Consider the following 16,566-nt stretch of genomic DNA (forward strand, 5'->3'; position numbering starts at 1 on the left):
AGTGGAGTACCATTTGCAAACAGCAGTTGATTTAGATTTCACTCTTACACCAGGATCCTCAAATTCATTTGCAGTAGTTAAGTGAATGTCAAAGAAAGGTGAATTAATGCCTTATGTTGCCATTCTATGTTAGATATTTTCTTTATTAAGAGTTGTCTCATTAATTTTTCTCAGTCTTGGCTGCTATTCTGTACACAGAAAGAAAACAAAAAAGTTGCACATGAAAAATAAGACAAATACATAAATCAAGCTTGAATAAAAGCACATAAATGTAAAAAATTTAATTTTCATGTGGCATCTTATAGAGTATCTGTACAACTGCCTTAAAGTGTTATAGTCAATTCATGGTGTCTATGTAAGTATATACATTTACGTGGACTTCCTTACATCTTAAATCTCCTTCAGTATGGCATTAAAATATATATAAACATATAAATATAGTATGTTAACAAGCATAGCACGGCAAGTTTAGAAAAGGGTTAAAATCCCCCAGGTTAACACATCTAATCCAGGATCACCAAGTCGTCGTCATCATCATCATCATTACAACCACCACCACCACCTGGTTTTTGGGGCTCTTGATTACCCATTCTGCCATCCCTTTTGATATCCTTTCTGTTCTGTTCCATCTCCTCCTCCTCTTCTTCCTCCTCCTCCTCACTGCTGGAATGCGCTTGATATTTGGTTTGGCGATTGAAAAGATCCAGGGTGATGGCTGAGAGAAAAGCAGGATAGGAGTTCTCATGCCGCAAGTATGCATCAATCAAGTCTTCTATGGTGTTGGAAAAATCAGTCTCCAGGAGCTGAATCTCTTTCGCTGGAGTATGCTGGAAAGAAAAACAAACATGATGCTTCATAAATAATAAAACATCCTCCATTCTTTGTGTGACTGTATTCAAGAACCAACAAATAGTCTCCCTCAGCCTTGCAATTAATATGTAAATAATTTTTTTCCTAAAACCTTAGACATAACCTGATGAATGCACCAAGACCCACACACACACTTCCTCCACTAACCTCAAATAAGAGATAGTCATCAGGAGACTCTGCAAACATATGGATGAGCTTGTACTGCTTCTCTCCGTAAGTGTCAACCCGGTAGCCTGTGAGTCTGTAGACTATTTCCCGCATCTCACGGGCTTTGCGCTGGAAGGCCTCCATAAGACGCTTATTTTGTCTCTCTTGATGTGACACTTTCTCCTGGAGTTCTTTGAACAAAACACACACCAATCAAACATGAATCATTTCTAAGATATTCAAATTTTTTGTTGTCAACACATATACATGCAAGAGCAAGACATTTACATAAAAAAAGAATTGTGCAATGAGCTAACATGATGGTGCCATTTGATAAGCAGACTACAGTACTCATGGAGAGTATACTTGGATCATCATTTCCATTCACTTACCCATGACTTCCTTGTGGGATTCACTGGTCACTTTTACTCCAACCCGTTGAGTGAGGTCTTCAGTTTCACCCTGCTCTAGCAATCTTATTCGCTCCTGCAGGGACTCATTCTCTTTCTGTAAATTCTCAATTTCTGTCTTTCTGTTCTCAAGAGCCCTGGCATGTGGGTTGTCTCTGAAAGTGTTCAATCAATTAATGCTCTGATGTTAAATATTTATGAGATGGCCATGATAGGGTTCTAAAGGCAACAAGTTCAGAAGACAGCTAGAATACACATTGGGATGACAAAGAACCTAGAGAGGTCTGATAATAAAGCTTTACACAGTGGTTATATTAAGAACAATTGATGCTTGATGGCTGGTTGAGCTGAGGCATCTCAGTGTCCCAGAATTAAAGGTAGCAATTTTAACATCTAATATCTACAAAAAAAAAATGAGTCTAATCATCGATAATTTACTTGATAAACTAAGCAGCAATGTGATGCAGAGATTATCATGTTGTGATTGAAGCCTAGTAAAGAAGACAAGACTGCTTACTTGAAGTGGAGGACCTTTGTCTTGGTTGGGTCATAATCTCCTTTAAGGGCACGGTGTTCCAGCCGCAGCTCCAGCACTTCTTTCTCCTGCTTCAGCTTTCCTACTTCCTCCTCAAGGGACAGCACCTTCTCCTCTAATCCTGTGATCTTCATAATATCCTCCTTCCTTTGCTGAAATTTGTTTTTTTCACTTAGAATCAGGCAAACAAAGAAACACTGAAAGTACATCCCTTCTTGCATCAGATATGGAATTACAAGACAGGAGGGCAGGAATATGTATTGTTTTCAACACGTAATTCCCTAAATCCTTGCATGGAGATATTCATAGGCGGCATTTTAGTTTCTTACACATAACTGTTGAAATGTGAGAAAAGGATTACAAGGACCCCATATAACTGTTACTCTTGTTTTCTACTGTGGGGTAGTTGATATATAAAGTATTTGACTCACAACCAATATACTACCTGACTAAAAGAATATTCATCTTTTTATTTTACTTACAACAGCTACCTAAGCATGTGATGAACTTGTCACTTGTGTGAGTACAAAATTTGTATTCTTTTTGCACTTTACTGGTATATTTGCTTGTGGTAAAGACTATGGTATGCACTGTGTGGTAAAAGGCATTGTTTGTACAAGTTTTACTGCACTTTTAAATGAAAGAGAGAAAAAAATCTTTGTGCCTCTTGAGAAGTCCTGCCCTCTGACCATGTTTTGCTTTTGGTCTAATATGGGTGTGCAACTCCCATGGCTTGCAAACCTCAATTGCTGTGATGTTCATCTTCCTGTTTTCTCTCTTCCAGCAACTTTAAAATCTAATAAGATTATCATGTGATCTGAAACATACATAAATGGTGTACACATCAAATCATCAGGCTGAGTAGTACCTGAGATGAAACAGCAGCAGCAGGGGAGATGCCAGTGCTGCATGCTTCTTGCAACTCAGCATTGAGTCGGTCCACCTCCTGGCGGTACAGCTCCACCTGTCCCTCAAGTCCGTGCACTCGTTCCTGTCCTACTACTGAGTAAATGATTGTTGCTTCAGACTCATAGGAGCTCAAGATGGCTTTCAAACTCTCTCGTTCCTGAAAAAAGAGGAAAGAGAGTTACACAGTATGAGAACATGATTATGTGATAAAAGAAAGCTGAAAATTAATATGATAAAATGCAAAGTGATAAGATGCAATAGGAATGGAGGTCTAAGAGACACTGACTAAGTCTTGAAAAGTTAAACACAAAGCTTATACATAAGCAGGAAAGTCACATAGGTGAAGCACAGCAACAATATGGTAACAACCAATGTTCAACCAGGGTGTATTGTCATTATGTAAAGCCATATTGAATCCCAATGTACTCATAAAGAGTACATTGTTACTACAAATGAGGGAAGCTGTTGTAATCATCAGCAGTGTGTTTTGAGATGTTGTTAGCATTTTGTCATTTAAGTTGCATAATTGTTACTAAATTCAGTTTAATTTTGATGTTTCTTCGGATTTGTGAAGAATATATATATATATATATATATATATATATATATATATATATATATATATATATATATATATATATATATATATATATATATATTCTTTTATTCATATGATTTTTCCTTTTCTTTTTATACAAACAAGATAGCTTGTGTCTTGACATAGTCTTGGTGGCAGAGACCAGAGAGGAAGTGGAGAAGTTGAATAGATGGAGGAACAAGTTGGGAAGTAGAAGGCTGAAGATAAGTTGTGACAAAACAGAATACATGCAGATGGAAGAACAAGATGATGACAGCCAAGTACACTTGGCACAGAAGTTAAAGAAGGTGGAGGCTTTCAGATACTTGGGGTCAAATCTGTTGCAGGATGGTGGACTGGATAAAAAATTAAATAGAAGGATACAAGCAGACTGGAAAAATTGGAGGAAATGCTCTGGACTGATATGTGACAGAAAAGATAGTGCCAGAGTGAAAGGCATGGTACATCATTCAGTGGTAAAGCCAGCAATGATATATGGCTCAGAGACATGGTCTGTTAAGAAAACATAAGAAAGAAAAATGGAAGCGGCAGAGATGAGAATGGCGAGATGGATGCTGGGAGTGACAAGGAAGGATAAGATTAGGAACAAGAGAATTAGAGGGATAGCGAAGGTGGCACAAGTAGGAAAGAAGATACAAGAAAGGCTTCAGTGGTGTGGGCACAGTATGAGGAGAGATGAAGCATGGATTGGTAGAAAGATGATGGAGTCACAGGTAGAAGTAAGAGGATGAGGGAGACAGACCACAAAGACAATGAACTGACTGTATACAGGACAACCTGAGAGAGAAGGACTTCAGCTGAGAGGAAGCATTAGACAAGAGAGAGTGGAAAAGGTTGATAAGAAACCGCGATCTCATATAGATATAAGAAAAGCAAGAAAAGGTGGCTTGTGTCCCATTGAGAAACTTTATATTCCCCACATCAAAACTGGCAATCCTTTTCACCAAACCCTCTTCTTTCATTCTCTCTACATGCCCAAATCATTCCCTCTTCTGTTCAATCAGTCATCTCTTCCTATATTTTTTTCCACATTCCTTCATTTCTAATTTAACTCATCATGCTACTCCACACATGTTCCCCAGACACCTCATCTCCTATCAAATTTTATCTCTTCTTTTCTTCTGGTCCTATATCTTAGGTTTTAGCCTCATACAGTGCAGTTGGTACCAGTCCCCTCAAACAACTTTCTATTTGCAGTGATTCCAAGTGATTAACATTGTTCTCCAAAAACTTCTTGCTTCATTTACTTCACACTTCACCTTTAGATCTATTCCTCCATCCACAGCAACATGCAACCACAGATACTTTAGAAACAACATCTTTAAACAATTTGCCATTCAAAAGTACATTAATCATATCCTTAACTATCCTTTCACAAATCAATACTTTCCTTTTATCCTTATCCACTCTCAATTTTCTCCCTTCACATGCCATTCAGAACTTCTCAACAAGCTATCTTTATCTCTTCTCTGAATCAATCACCAGTAAAGCAGCATCTGTAAACAACAGCTGACTCAAATTCCACTCTTTACCATCGACATTCATCAAACACAAACCTCCTATGAACCTTTTTGTATTCATCTCCCTCCTAACTTCATAGATATAAACTTCAACAAGCAAGGGGACATAACAAATCTTTCAAAGGGGATCTCAGCCAGCTAAAGAGACCTATAAACTGTACCAAGCAATTATAGCTATGGATACAGAGCAAGGTTGAGCAGGACTGTGCAAGGATGAGTTCTGTTTTTATCCTAAAACTACCAGCACATTTTTATTTTCTTTGACTACTGCTCACAGGAGTGTTGTTTCAGTTAATTTTCTTCAGGTAATTTCTTGTAGCATTGCTGCATGAAGGAGTATAGTACATTTCTTTATATACCTCATGTTTATCTCTCTGGGTGTGCTACAGACCATTTCTGGTATCTTGCAACACACACACACACACACACACACACACAAGGACAGGATTGCTAACCTTCTGTTCCTGCTGGATTGCAAGGTCATGACTCCTTGATGGATAGGCACTACAAAGGGAAAGGAAATAAATCCAACTTACCTCTACCCATCCCATGATTAGAACCCAGAACCTCTGAGTTATGACATAAGTGCACCATCAGGATGCTTGAGAGAGAGAGAGAGAGAGAGAGAGAGAGAGAGAGAGAGAGAGAGAGAGAGAGAGAGAGAGAGAGAGAGAGAGAGAGAGAGAGAGAGAGAGAGAGAGAGAGAGAGAGAGAGAGAGAGAGAGAGAGAGAGAATGATTAATTCCACATCTTGAAAGCTATGAATAAAGACTAAACAGTAAAAGTTAGCTTTTTCCTAATAATATCATGTACAACAGTACCTTATTGACAAGGAAGATCCTACGATTGAGCCTCTTGATCTGCGCTGAATGGTACTGAATCAAATGTTCTTGTTTCTTCATTTTGGCTTTTAACAGGTTCATCTCCTCAACTTCTTGTGCTCGCCCACTTTCCAAGGATTTGTGGCTGAAAGAAAAAAAGGATCAAAGAAAATCTTCAAACAGATCTTGTCTAGCATACTTAATTCTTATGTCTGTATTTAAGAACTCCTTCAATGGGGCAACAATAGAAGTTTCCATTCCACCACCAGTGTCCCACCTCACCATTCTCCACATACATTCCCAGTATTCATTCTGCTCTTGCATGTATTTCTGGGCATTTCACTCTCATCCATTCCCTCCAAATGCTCTAGCCATTTGGTGTGCTGCTATTCACAATCTCTATTTTATTTTTAAAGCTTGAGTCCCATAAATATCCAGATCTCATATGCTGCCAGTAAATTATTTTACTTTTAGATTCACAACCCTTCATTCCATCATACTCCCTAAATGATCCCACCATGTTCCTTCCCTGCAGAGCTTTATTCTTGTCTCTCCTACCATGCTTTCATACTTGCATGTGCTGGAATACCAAGATACTCAAGCTCACTTTTAAATGTGCAATCTGGAGGGCAGGTGCAGGGTATGGATGGAAGTTCAGAATTTGATGAGTGGGCAATGCAGGGAAGCACAATGTACATGATATGGAAGGGATAACTGTATATATACATATACAGGCAAGTTGCTACTGACAAGAAATATTCTAATGTGAATCACATTGCAGAGAGAGAGAGAGAGAGAGAGAGAGAGAGAGAGAGAGAGAGAGAGAGAGAGAGAGAGAGAGAGAGAGAGAGAGAGAGAGAGAGAGAGAGAGAGAGAGAGAGAGAGAGAGAGAGAGAGAGAGAGAGAGAGAGAGAGAGAGAGAGAGAGAGAGAGAGAGAGAGAGAGAGAGAACACAATTTACTGACCTGGCACGAAGTTGAGCCAGACTGTCAGTGAGGGCCTTGTCTCCTTTCCGTAACTGACTCAAGTGTATCTGAAGGTCCTCTGGTGTGCCTCGTCGACCAAGCCCAAATTCCTTCCCCACAATGCTCTCAAATTTATCCAATGTCTCCTGTGGAAGTAACACTTATTAACTTCCTCAATTCACTATAATTCATAAGTATTTGTGACATGTTCCTGAGACATGAGAAAAGAATATATTTTTTTCTTTTTGCATGTCATACAGTCCAGAGAAAGAAGAGAATAAATGGCTGAGATCTTTTCCTCTGGAGATTTTTGCTCTCCATATATATAATAAAAAAAAAAAAACTAACAATGATAAAACTGGGATGAATGCACAGTGATTTTTTTTCCATGAAATAAGAGTATATTTTGTATTTAACTTGTTTCTAATTTTGCTTTGTTTATTCCCCAAGGTGTGGTGTAAAACAGTTCATATCTCTTTGAGAAAACACACACACACACACACACACACACACACACACACACACATAAGAACATAAGAACATAAGAAATAAGGGAAGCTGCAAGAAGCGACCAGGCTTACACGTGGCAGTCCCTGTATGAAACACTCCTACCTATTTCCATCTGTTATCCCCATCCATAAACTTGTCTAATCTTCTCTTAAAGCTCTCTAGTGTCCTAGCACTAACTACATGATTACTGAGTCCGTTCCACTCATCTACCACTCTATTTGAGAACCAATTTTTTCCTATCTCCTTCCTAAACCTAAATTTTTCAAGCTTGAACCCGTTATTTCTTGTTCTACCCTGGTTGCTGATCCTAAGAATTTTGCTTACATCTCCCTTGTTATAACCCTTATACCACTTAAAGACTTCTATCAGGTCCCCTCTTAACCTACGTCTCTCTAGAGAATGTAAATTTAACCGCTTCAACCTCGCTTCGTAAGGAATACTCCTCATCCCCTGTATCCTTTTAGTCATTCTCCTCTGTACTGATTCTAATAGACCTATATCTTTCCTGTAATGTGGGGACCAGAACTGCACAGCGTAGTCTAGATGAGGTCTGACCAGCGCCAAGTATAACTTTAATATTACTTCCGGCCTTCTACTTTTAACACTCCTAAAAATGAATCCTAGTACCCTATTTGCCTTGTTTCTGGCTTCTATGCATTGTTTCCCTAGACGGAGTTCAGAGCTAACTATAACTCCTAAATCTTTCTCGTACCCTGTACCTACCAGAGTTTGGGTGTTTAATGTGTACCTATTGTTTGGGTTTCCTCTACCTACGCTAAGCACTTTGCATTTATTGATATTAAATTGCATTTGCCATCTATCCGTCCATTCATTCATTCTATCTAAGTCTGTCTGCAAGGCGATGGCATCCGCTTCTGACCTAATTAATCTACCTATCTTTGTGTCATCCGCAAATTTACTAACATCGCTACTAATTCCACTATCCAAGTCATTGATATATATTAGAAATAATAATGGCCCTAATACTGATCCCTGTGGCACCCCACTAATGACATGACCCCACTCGGATTTCGAGCCGTTTATTAGCACTTTCGACACACACACACACACACACACACACACACACACACACACAGAATAGTAGGACTGCTAGCCTTCTGCTGAGATGCAAGGTCACAGTTCCTCAACTTATGCCCTATACCTATTCACTGCCAAGTGAATGTATCCCATGGCCTGAAAGGAGATACACACTGCCGGTGTGTGATGTAAACCTGGAATCCCTTGAGTCAAGCACATTAATTCCTACACCATTGGGCCACTATAAGACAATATCTAATAAGTAGCATATTCAGTCTCTAAAGTGTATCTTCTTATATGAGCTACTTCCCTTTATGAGAGATCTCAGTTTTGGCATATAAATAGAGTAATCCCTGTCAAAAGCAGATTACACTTGATCAGTGATTTGTGCTTATCCCAAATGTATTATTATTATTTTTTTTTTTTTTCAATTTTATGCTTGGTTTCCCTATTTCATCAGGGCTAGGACAGTGCCTCCTAATGAAGAACTAGATTTGGTCTGACTCATATGTATAATGTTTATAACTGGGTGATCATCAAGCACTAGAAATCTACCTTTCATCTATTTTAAATGATATGATCTGGATGTGTCCTCTTGCCACACTTCAACCTCAAATTCTAATATATGTGACACTGAGTGCACAACACATACATAAATAATATATACAACTACAATTATGTCTTTGGAAAGTTGCTTCAATTGTAACCCATCAAACAAATACTTTGCTATCTCTCATCCAAGTGAATGATTCTGACCTTGTACAGCTCTGCCTTGGCTTGCTGACTGGCTCTGTCCTCACAACGCTTTTCAAGATGTTTCACTTGCTGCAGTGCAGTGGTTAGCTGTTCCTCCATCAGCTGAGTGTTTCTGGCTGTGTCCCTGGCAACAAAGATGGTAACCTTTCACAAAATTCCTGTCTCAGTTGCAGGATAACACTATTTTCCCACTGTAACACTCATTCCAGAGAACAACTTACTCAAATAGCAAAGAATATGTCAAGAATATAAATGACAAATGCACACTGTGTATGGCATTCATGGTAAATAGAAAATTATGCAGATGCATGCAACTAGTCTAGAACACTAAAATAATACAATAACTAATGTTGGCTTGACAATCAGTAAATTATTACAGTATTCAATGCTGTGATGGCACTTCAATCTACCATTTCAATCAAGCATGCCTCAAACAGTCATTCCTTGACTACTTTTGAATACTTTATTTCTGTTGCTTGGGTTTTCAAGTGTTATGACCATACTTTACTGTCCAAGAAACAGATTATTCCAAGCTTCAAACATTTATTGCTATTTACTGAAATTTAATAATCTTCTGGTGTGAATCTCCCATATTAAATATCAAAACTTCAGCATGAATTCAACAAATACAGAACTCAAAATGAATCTTAAAAAAGATAATAAATAAATAAATAAATAAATAAATAAAAAATAAATAAATAGATAATAATAATAATAATAATAATAACAATAATAATAATAATAATAATAATAATAATAATAATAATAATAATAATAATAATAATAATAATAATAATAATAATAAAAAACAAATAAAATAAAAATTTTTATATATATATATATATATATATATATATATATATATATATATGACACAGGTATTTACCTCAGAAACTTGTTCTCTTCTTTGACCTTAGCAATTTCTTTTTCAAGAATAGGTAGCCTGCACATGGCTGCCTCAAGAACCTCCTGTTGTTTCTTGGTTTCTTTCAGCTCCTCATGCTGCAGCTCTAACTCCTGAAGTATGAGGAATAAAGTCAACTATATGATAAACTATCAAGAAACAGAGAAAATACTTCTTCTAATACATGCCGATGTATTTTGACAGAGGCCTTTGGATACAAACATACACTATACCCTGAGATTCTCAGTCCAAAAGAGCGAACAGCTACCCGGGAATAGCAAAAGTCTAGAGATTACAAAAGTTTTATACCCTTCCTTCCCTTTTCTTTCAAATATCTCTTCTCTTCCAAAAACTGTAATATTTCTTTCTTGTTTCAATGTTATTGTTATCAAAAAGCTCACAAATAATCCAACCTTCACTTCCTACATAGGATACTTGTACACCCAGCACAAAAAAAGATGCAAGCCTTGGCTCTATATATCATGAAAGGGGCATCATGGAAATAAGTTTCTCTGCCTCTAAATTACTCAGCTGGCATGTGGTAGTACCTGGCAAAATGAAAACAAAATGAATCTAAGGAAATAAGGAAACAAATGGCAGACTTTCAAAGATGGGAGTTCTGGTTAGCAATAGTGTACATACCCTGACTCTACACAATGCTTTATTTAGCTGCAGCTTCTGGTCTTCAGCTTGTGCCTGGTTATCCTCTGCTTGTTTCAGCCTCTCCTGCAGATCAGCCAGTCGTGCTTCCACTACTTCCGTGTGATTCTCTGCTAGTGTCACCTGTGGATAATTGCGTGTTTGAGAAGTGAAGTGATCAGGCACATTGTCAGGTCTATAATCTTAGGATAGGAATTCACAGAGGTTAGAACGCATGGTAAATAATGTGCGATCATTATCAACACCACCTCATGAGATATACATGTCAGTAATTAGGTAATCTATTATTCCATCTATACCTGCAGCTTTCCCACTCTTTAGTTTACCTATCACTTTCTCTACCTCCTCCCTGCATTAACACTTTCCCTCCTGTTTTTTTTCATTCATTAAGCAGTCAAAATGCCTTTTCCACATCCCCCTTCTGCTTCTTTTTCCTTGCTGCATATTCTCTTCTTCCTAGCCTCCCTCTCTCAACTTGCTTCCAAAACAACTCATGGAACCTTTCACTTAGCCAAATACCAAACTGTTCCCTACTTTACTTTCTCTTATGACAATGATGATGCTGATGATGACGACAACATTGATGATGATACAGAAAGACTCTGAAACCCACCTTAGATGTCTTCTCTGCTACTTCCTTCTCCAAGTCTGCTACCTGCTCTTGAAGACTGTTGATCTCCTGCAAAAGATATATACTGTAGAGTATGATTAACAATGAAACCATTCTTTCATTATACAAGTCTTTGTATCTCTGTCTCTGCTCTCAGTCTAAAGAAACTATATAGAATATCTAACAATTGTAAGCTTACTTTCCTAATGACTACACCAGAATGACAAATCCTACTCACCCCTATACTAAATATATGCTTGCTTTAATCCCTCAATCAAAAATCCAGATCTTGACCAATGCCTGGCTGAGAATGACATTAATAAACAGAATCTGGACTAGCACACACACACACACACACACACACACACACACACACACACACACACACACACACACACACACACACACACACACACACACACAGAGAGAGAGAGAGAGAGAGAGAGAGAGAGAGAGAGAGAGAGAGAGAGAGAGAGAGAGAGAGAGAGAGAGAGAGAGAGAGAGAGAGAGAGAGAGAGAGAGAGAGAGAGAGAGAGAGAGAGAGAGAGAGAGAGAGAGAGAGAGAGAGAGAGAGAGAGAGAGAGAGAGAGAGAGAGAGAGAGAGAGAGAGAGAGAGAGAGAGAGAGAGAGAGAGAGAGAGAGAGAGAGAGAGAGAGAGAGAAATTTGGCACTTCAATACCAAAAACCCATCTGAGCTACAGGTGAAAATATGTAATTATTACATGATTTCGTGAGCTGCATAAAGTGTGTCCGACCCACATGCAGCAGATAATTCATACCTGTTGCAAAGGAATGATGCCATTCCTTCATACTGCTTATGAATCACATAGGTTACCATGTTTGCAATGATATTTGTGATCAGAAAATAGAATAAACAAGTGAAACACAATATCATGTATGCTGCTATGAATGGCCAACACAATATAGGCAGTCATTTATAATTGCACAGTATACATGATGAGCCTCAGCTCACCTCCTTCAGCTTGGTGGTCTGTTCAAGATATGTCTGCTGCAGCTTGTTCACCCGCGTCTCTGCCTCTAAGTTAGCTGTGTCCCACTGTGCTCGTGCACTCTTCACACTATCTCGGGTTTCCTCCTTCTCCTTCTGAATCTTCTTTAACTTGTGTTGAAGGTCATCAATCTGGGAATATGATGTAAATATTACCTTTAAAGTTCATTGTAATCAAGAAAAGATTTGTGTTGCTTCATATTTCTGAGATGAAAAATAAAGAGAATCTGGATTATGTTAGCAGTGGATAAAGTACAAGCACATGTATTTACTTTCACAATTTCATCAGGCCTAGAGATTTTTCTTCCTTATACATACTTGAGGTTTCCCTCTGACAAGCACTGTTATATTGAAGATACACAAGTACATGTACTAGACAAACTCGGCAGCCACCCACCAACTCCTTGTCTCTTTGTCGTTGGTGTTGCATGGCTCTTATCTCTGCATCACTTTCTAGTTTATTTTTCTTGTTTGTCAACTCCATCTCATGTATGCGTCCCTGCAGCCTTGTGACTGTTGCTTGGGTGGTGATGATTTCACCGTCCTTCTCTCGCAGCTTCTTAGAGACATCTGAGAAAACATGAAAGCTACATCTCCCACCTTGATCAAATATATTAATAAAGTTACTGGACTTACAATCCAGACTGAGGAATGTAAAATCTGAGTAACATTTTGTTTATGAAGTTTGTTTTCAACCCAATTAGTACAAAAAACAAACCATCACAAAAAAAAGTGCCAGTAAAACAACATGATAGGTCATGGATGCACATTGCCACACACTCAGCAAAATACCCACCATGAGTACTTGATAATTTCTCAAAATGTGAAAGCTGTCAGTGTAGAGCAAGTCATGTGCTCCCCAAAAGTAAGAAGTGCCATGACTGTGACTTCACTGTTGCTGACATAAAGGGCACCTTCCTGCAGAACACCCAACTTCCAGTGCAGAAAGTTATTTTATTTGCCAAACATTAGCTGAGTAAGCACTGGGACTACAAAACTGGTGAAGTTCTGGTAGACATCTCTCCCTATTTCCGTCAACTGGTATTATTTTTGCAGTGAAGAGACGGACTATTGGTTGAATAACCAAAGCAGCCCCAGAGTCATTGTGAAAGTGGATGAGACTGATTGTGGGACAGAAGTACAGGAGAGGCTGGGCACTGTCTCAAATCTGATTCTTTGGGGGGATAGAACAGGAAATAAAGCAGAGATTTACTGTGCTGTTGGTGGGTCCCTTAGGGGAGAATAGGCATTGAAAACAGGACATGTTGATCCCACTCACACAACAGTATATTTGCCCAGGGTCAGTGATTGTAAGTGGCCAGTGGGTTACTTATAACAGAGTGGTTTAGACTATACACATTTTGTGGTGAACCACTGAGCACTTTGTTGATCCTGCTAACATTAGCATGCACACACAGAATACTGAATGTCTGCGGAGGGACATTAAAGAGTGGGTGAAGTGGCCTGGCCTTTGGAGCAGGTATCTGTACCAACATCTGGCCAGATCCTTCTTCATTAAGGCCAATGAGGAAGGAACCTTCCTGCACATCTTCTTCCTTCAGGCAGCCTCACTCCATCCCCCCAGCATGGGGACCATTGCCAGTCCCCTCCTCGATGCCTCCAATGACAAAGAGGATGACCATAGAGTGCTGCCTGACTGCCCAGGCAAAGTGTTATATGAATTAATTTGGTTTCATTAGTTAGGTTTAATTAAATTTAATTTACAAAATCTAACAGGTCAGTGAAACTGTCTCCAGCAAGGGATGAAAGTGACTGGTTCTTTGTCCCCAGTGAGGGATGAAAGTGAGTGGTTCTCTGTCTCCAGCAAGGGATGAAAGTGAGTGGTTCTTTGTTACCAGCAAGGGATGAAAGTGAGTGGTTCTTTGTTACCAGCAAGGGATGAAAGTGAGTGGTTCTTTGTTACCAGCAAGGGATGAAAGTGAGTGGTTCTTTGTTACCAGCAAGGGATGAAAGTGAGTGGTTCTCTGTCTCCAGCAAGGGATGAAAGTGAGTGGTTCTTTCTCCCCAGTGAGGAATGAAAGTGAGTGGTTCTTTGTCCCCAGTGAGGGATGAAAGTGAGTGGTCCTCTTGTTTCCAGCAAGGGATGAAAGTGAGTGGTTCTTTCTCCTCAGTGAGGGATGAAAGTGAGTGGTTCTCTGTCTCCAGCAAGGGATGAAAGTGAGTGGTTCTTTGTCCTCAGTGAGGGATGAAAGTGAGTGGTTCTTTGTCCCCAGCATGGGGTAAGAGCAAGTGCTTCTGAACAACAGCATATGTATTATCTATGATGTTGAATTTGCCAGAATTTGGGGACTTTTGGATTTGCATTGATTATTCGTTCTTTTTGCAAATCATTACTTTCCAAGGTGATAAAAAAAAAAAAAAAATTATATATATATATATATATATATATATATATATATATATATATATATATATATATATATATATATATATATATATATATATATATATATATATATATATATTTCTGGAGGAAACAGCAGATTAACTTAAAACACCAAAATCTCCCGGAAAAAATATTTTTATCCCCCAACTTGAAACAGACAAGGAATTTAACATTTACCAATTAGGTTAGGTTAACTTTGGTCAGACACCTGACAGTCCTGTGGCATGAGACCATCAGAACATTCTGTAGTGAGTGATAAAAGTGCAGAATTGTGAACAGTGACACATACCACTGAGCATGTATCTCTGTGAGGCCAAAACTATTTTTTTCTTATTGATTTTGATGCATTTAATATTGCTGTTACTTGTTTCTACCACAAATCATGTTTCCATGCAGGGTAACAGTGGGGGGGTAAAGAAAAGAAGAATACTGATTTGTGATTGGGAACGATTGACATATTCATTCAAAACACACCACAATCTACCAGAAAAAACACATTTTCATCCATCATTAAGAGACAGACCAAGTTCTTAATATTTACTAACTTATGTCCAGAATACTAATAATGAACCTAAGCAAACTTCTTAATATTTACTAACTTATGTCCAGAATACTCATAATGAACCTAAGTAAGTAAAAAAGGTATTTTCATTATACATATTCACTTCTCATAGCAAAAAAAAAAAAAAAAAAAAAAAAAAATGGTTCTCAGTGAAGAACTTGGGTCACATATAACACAATGGTGTGTATCTTTACCGTCACAAACTGTTCGTTCCTGCGATATTAATTTTTATCAAATTTACCGTTAAGGTACATTATGCTAGTTAGGTTTAGTTAATGTTTTTAATGAATTTCTGCTTGTTTACATGAGTGTGGGGTAGATATTTAAGAAAAAAATAATTTGCGATGGAAACGGTTATTAGATTCATTCAAGGAACATCAAAATCTAGTTTCGTCTGAAAATGTTAGGCGGGTGAAAAATATATAAATTTACCGTACACAAAAAATCGATCAGTACGAAATATTCGGATTTGAGATGGTTTCATTCTCACTGAACGTATTTATACAAATTTACAGAAATACTCGCACCACCGGAAACATGGTCTACTATATCTATGGTAATACTCCTATTTACCTACGTTTCGCCACTATATAGGACGTAGACTTATGACATCAGTTTGTTTCCTGTTTATGACACTCACCAAATCCTACAATAGAATCGAGGTTTCTCTTCTGTCCCCTGAGGTACCCTGGGGAATTAGGTGAGGGAAGCGAGGCTGACGAGTTGTCTCTACTAAGGGTGGAGAAGTTCAAACGCCGAGGCTCTGTTCCTCTGCTCGCTGAGGAGGTCCTCGAGTTCCCAAGAAATGTCTGAAAGTCCTTTAGGGCAGTCAAAACCACGGTAGGGTCCGGCGAGGCATCCATGGTGCCTACTGAACTGTTGACTGTTGAGTGTTGACGACTGATGCTGGCGAGTCTTGTCTTCCAACGGCGATTTTTTTATTTTTATTTATTTATTTATTTATTTTTGTTGTTGTTAGTCTATAGATCAAACACGGCAGTTTGTTGTTACACAAATAATATTAGTAAATCTGAAGAAAAAAAACAAAATTAGTGTTCAATCAACATTCCTAAAAACCTTATCTAGGTAGGTAATACCCAAGGAGTTTTATACCTCCATGGTAATGCCGCAACCCAGGGTCGCGTGCTCTATTCATAGAAATGCTGCAGTTTGTTTCTCTATGGAAACTATCTAATATATTATAGATATATTTGTTTTCCTACATAGTGCTTAGATGTAAAATCTGGAAATACAAAATTTTGAATTAACAGAACAAGGGGGTGTCATGTGAAATTGGAAACCACTGGTTTATTTCTTTTATTTCTTTTTTGTTTT

General features: G+C 38.3%; 1 protein-coding gene across 1 annotated transcript; it reads right to left on the reverse strand.

The window, feature by feature from the left end:
* Positions 1-116: 116 nt before the first annotated feature.
* On the reverse strand, positions 117-16,152 carry LOC135108596 (mitotic spindle assembly checkpoint protein MAD1-like). The gene is made up of 14 exons (XM_064019758.1): positions 15,872-16,152; positions 12,660-12,832; positions 12,227-12,394; positions 11,257-11,322; positions 10,626-10,766; positions 9,966-10,096; positions 9,080-9,203; positions 6,776-6,921; positions 5,811-5,955; positions 2,831-3,028; positions 1,945-2,114; positions 1,410-1,582; positions 1,018-1,208; positions 117-827 (listed from the first exon to the last, which is right to left on the reverse strand). Exons 1-14 carry the CDS (start codon positions 16,092-16,094, stop codon positions 504-506), a joined length of 2,373 nt encoding a protein of 790 aa, XP_063875828.1. The 5' UTR covers positions 16,095-16,152; the 3' UTR covers positions 117-503.
* Positions 16,153-16,566: the final 414 nt, after the last annotated feature.

The sequence above is a fragment of the Scylla paramamosain genome, chromosome 2 (genome assembly GCF_035594125.1).
Source record: "Scylla paramamosain isolate STU-SP2022 chromosome 2, ASM3559412v1, whole genome shotgun sequence".
Taxonomy (NCBI): Eukaryota; Metazoa; Arthropoda; class Malacostraca; order Decapoda; family Portunidae; genus Scylla; species Scylla paramamosain.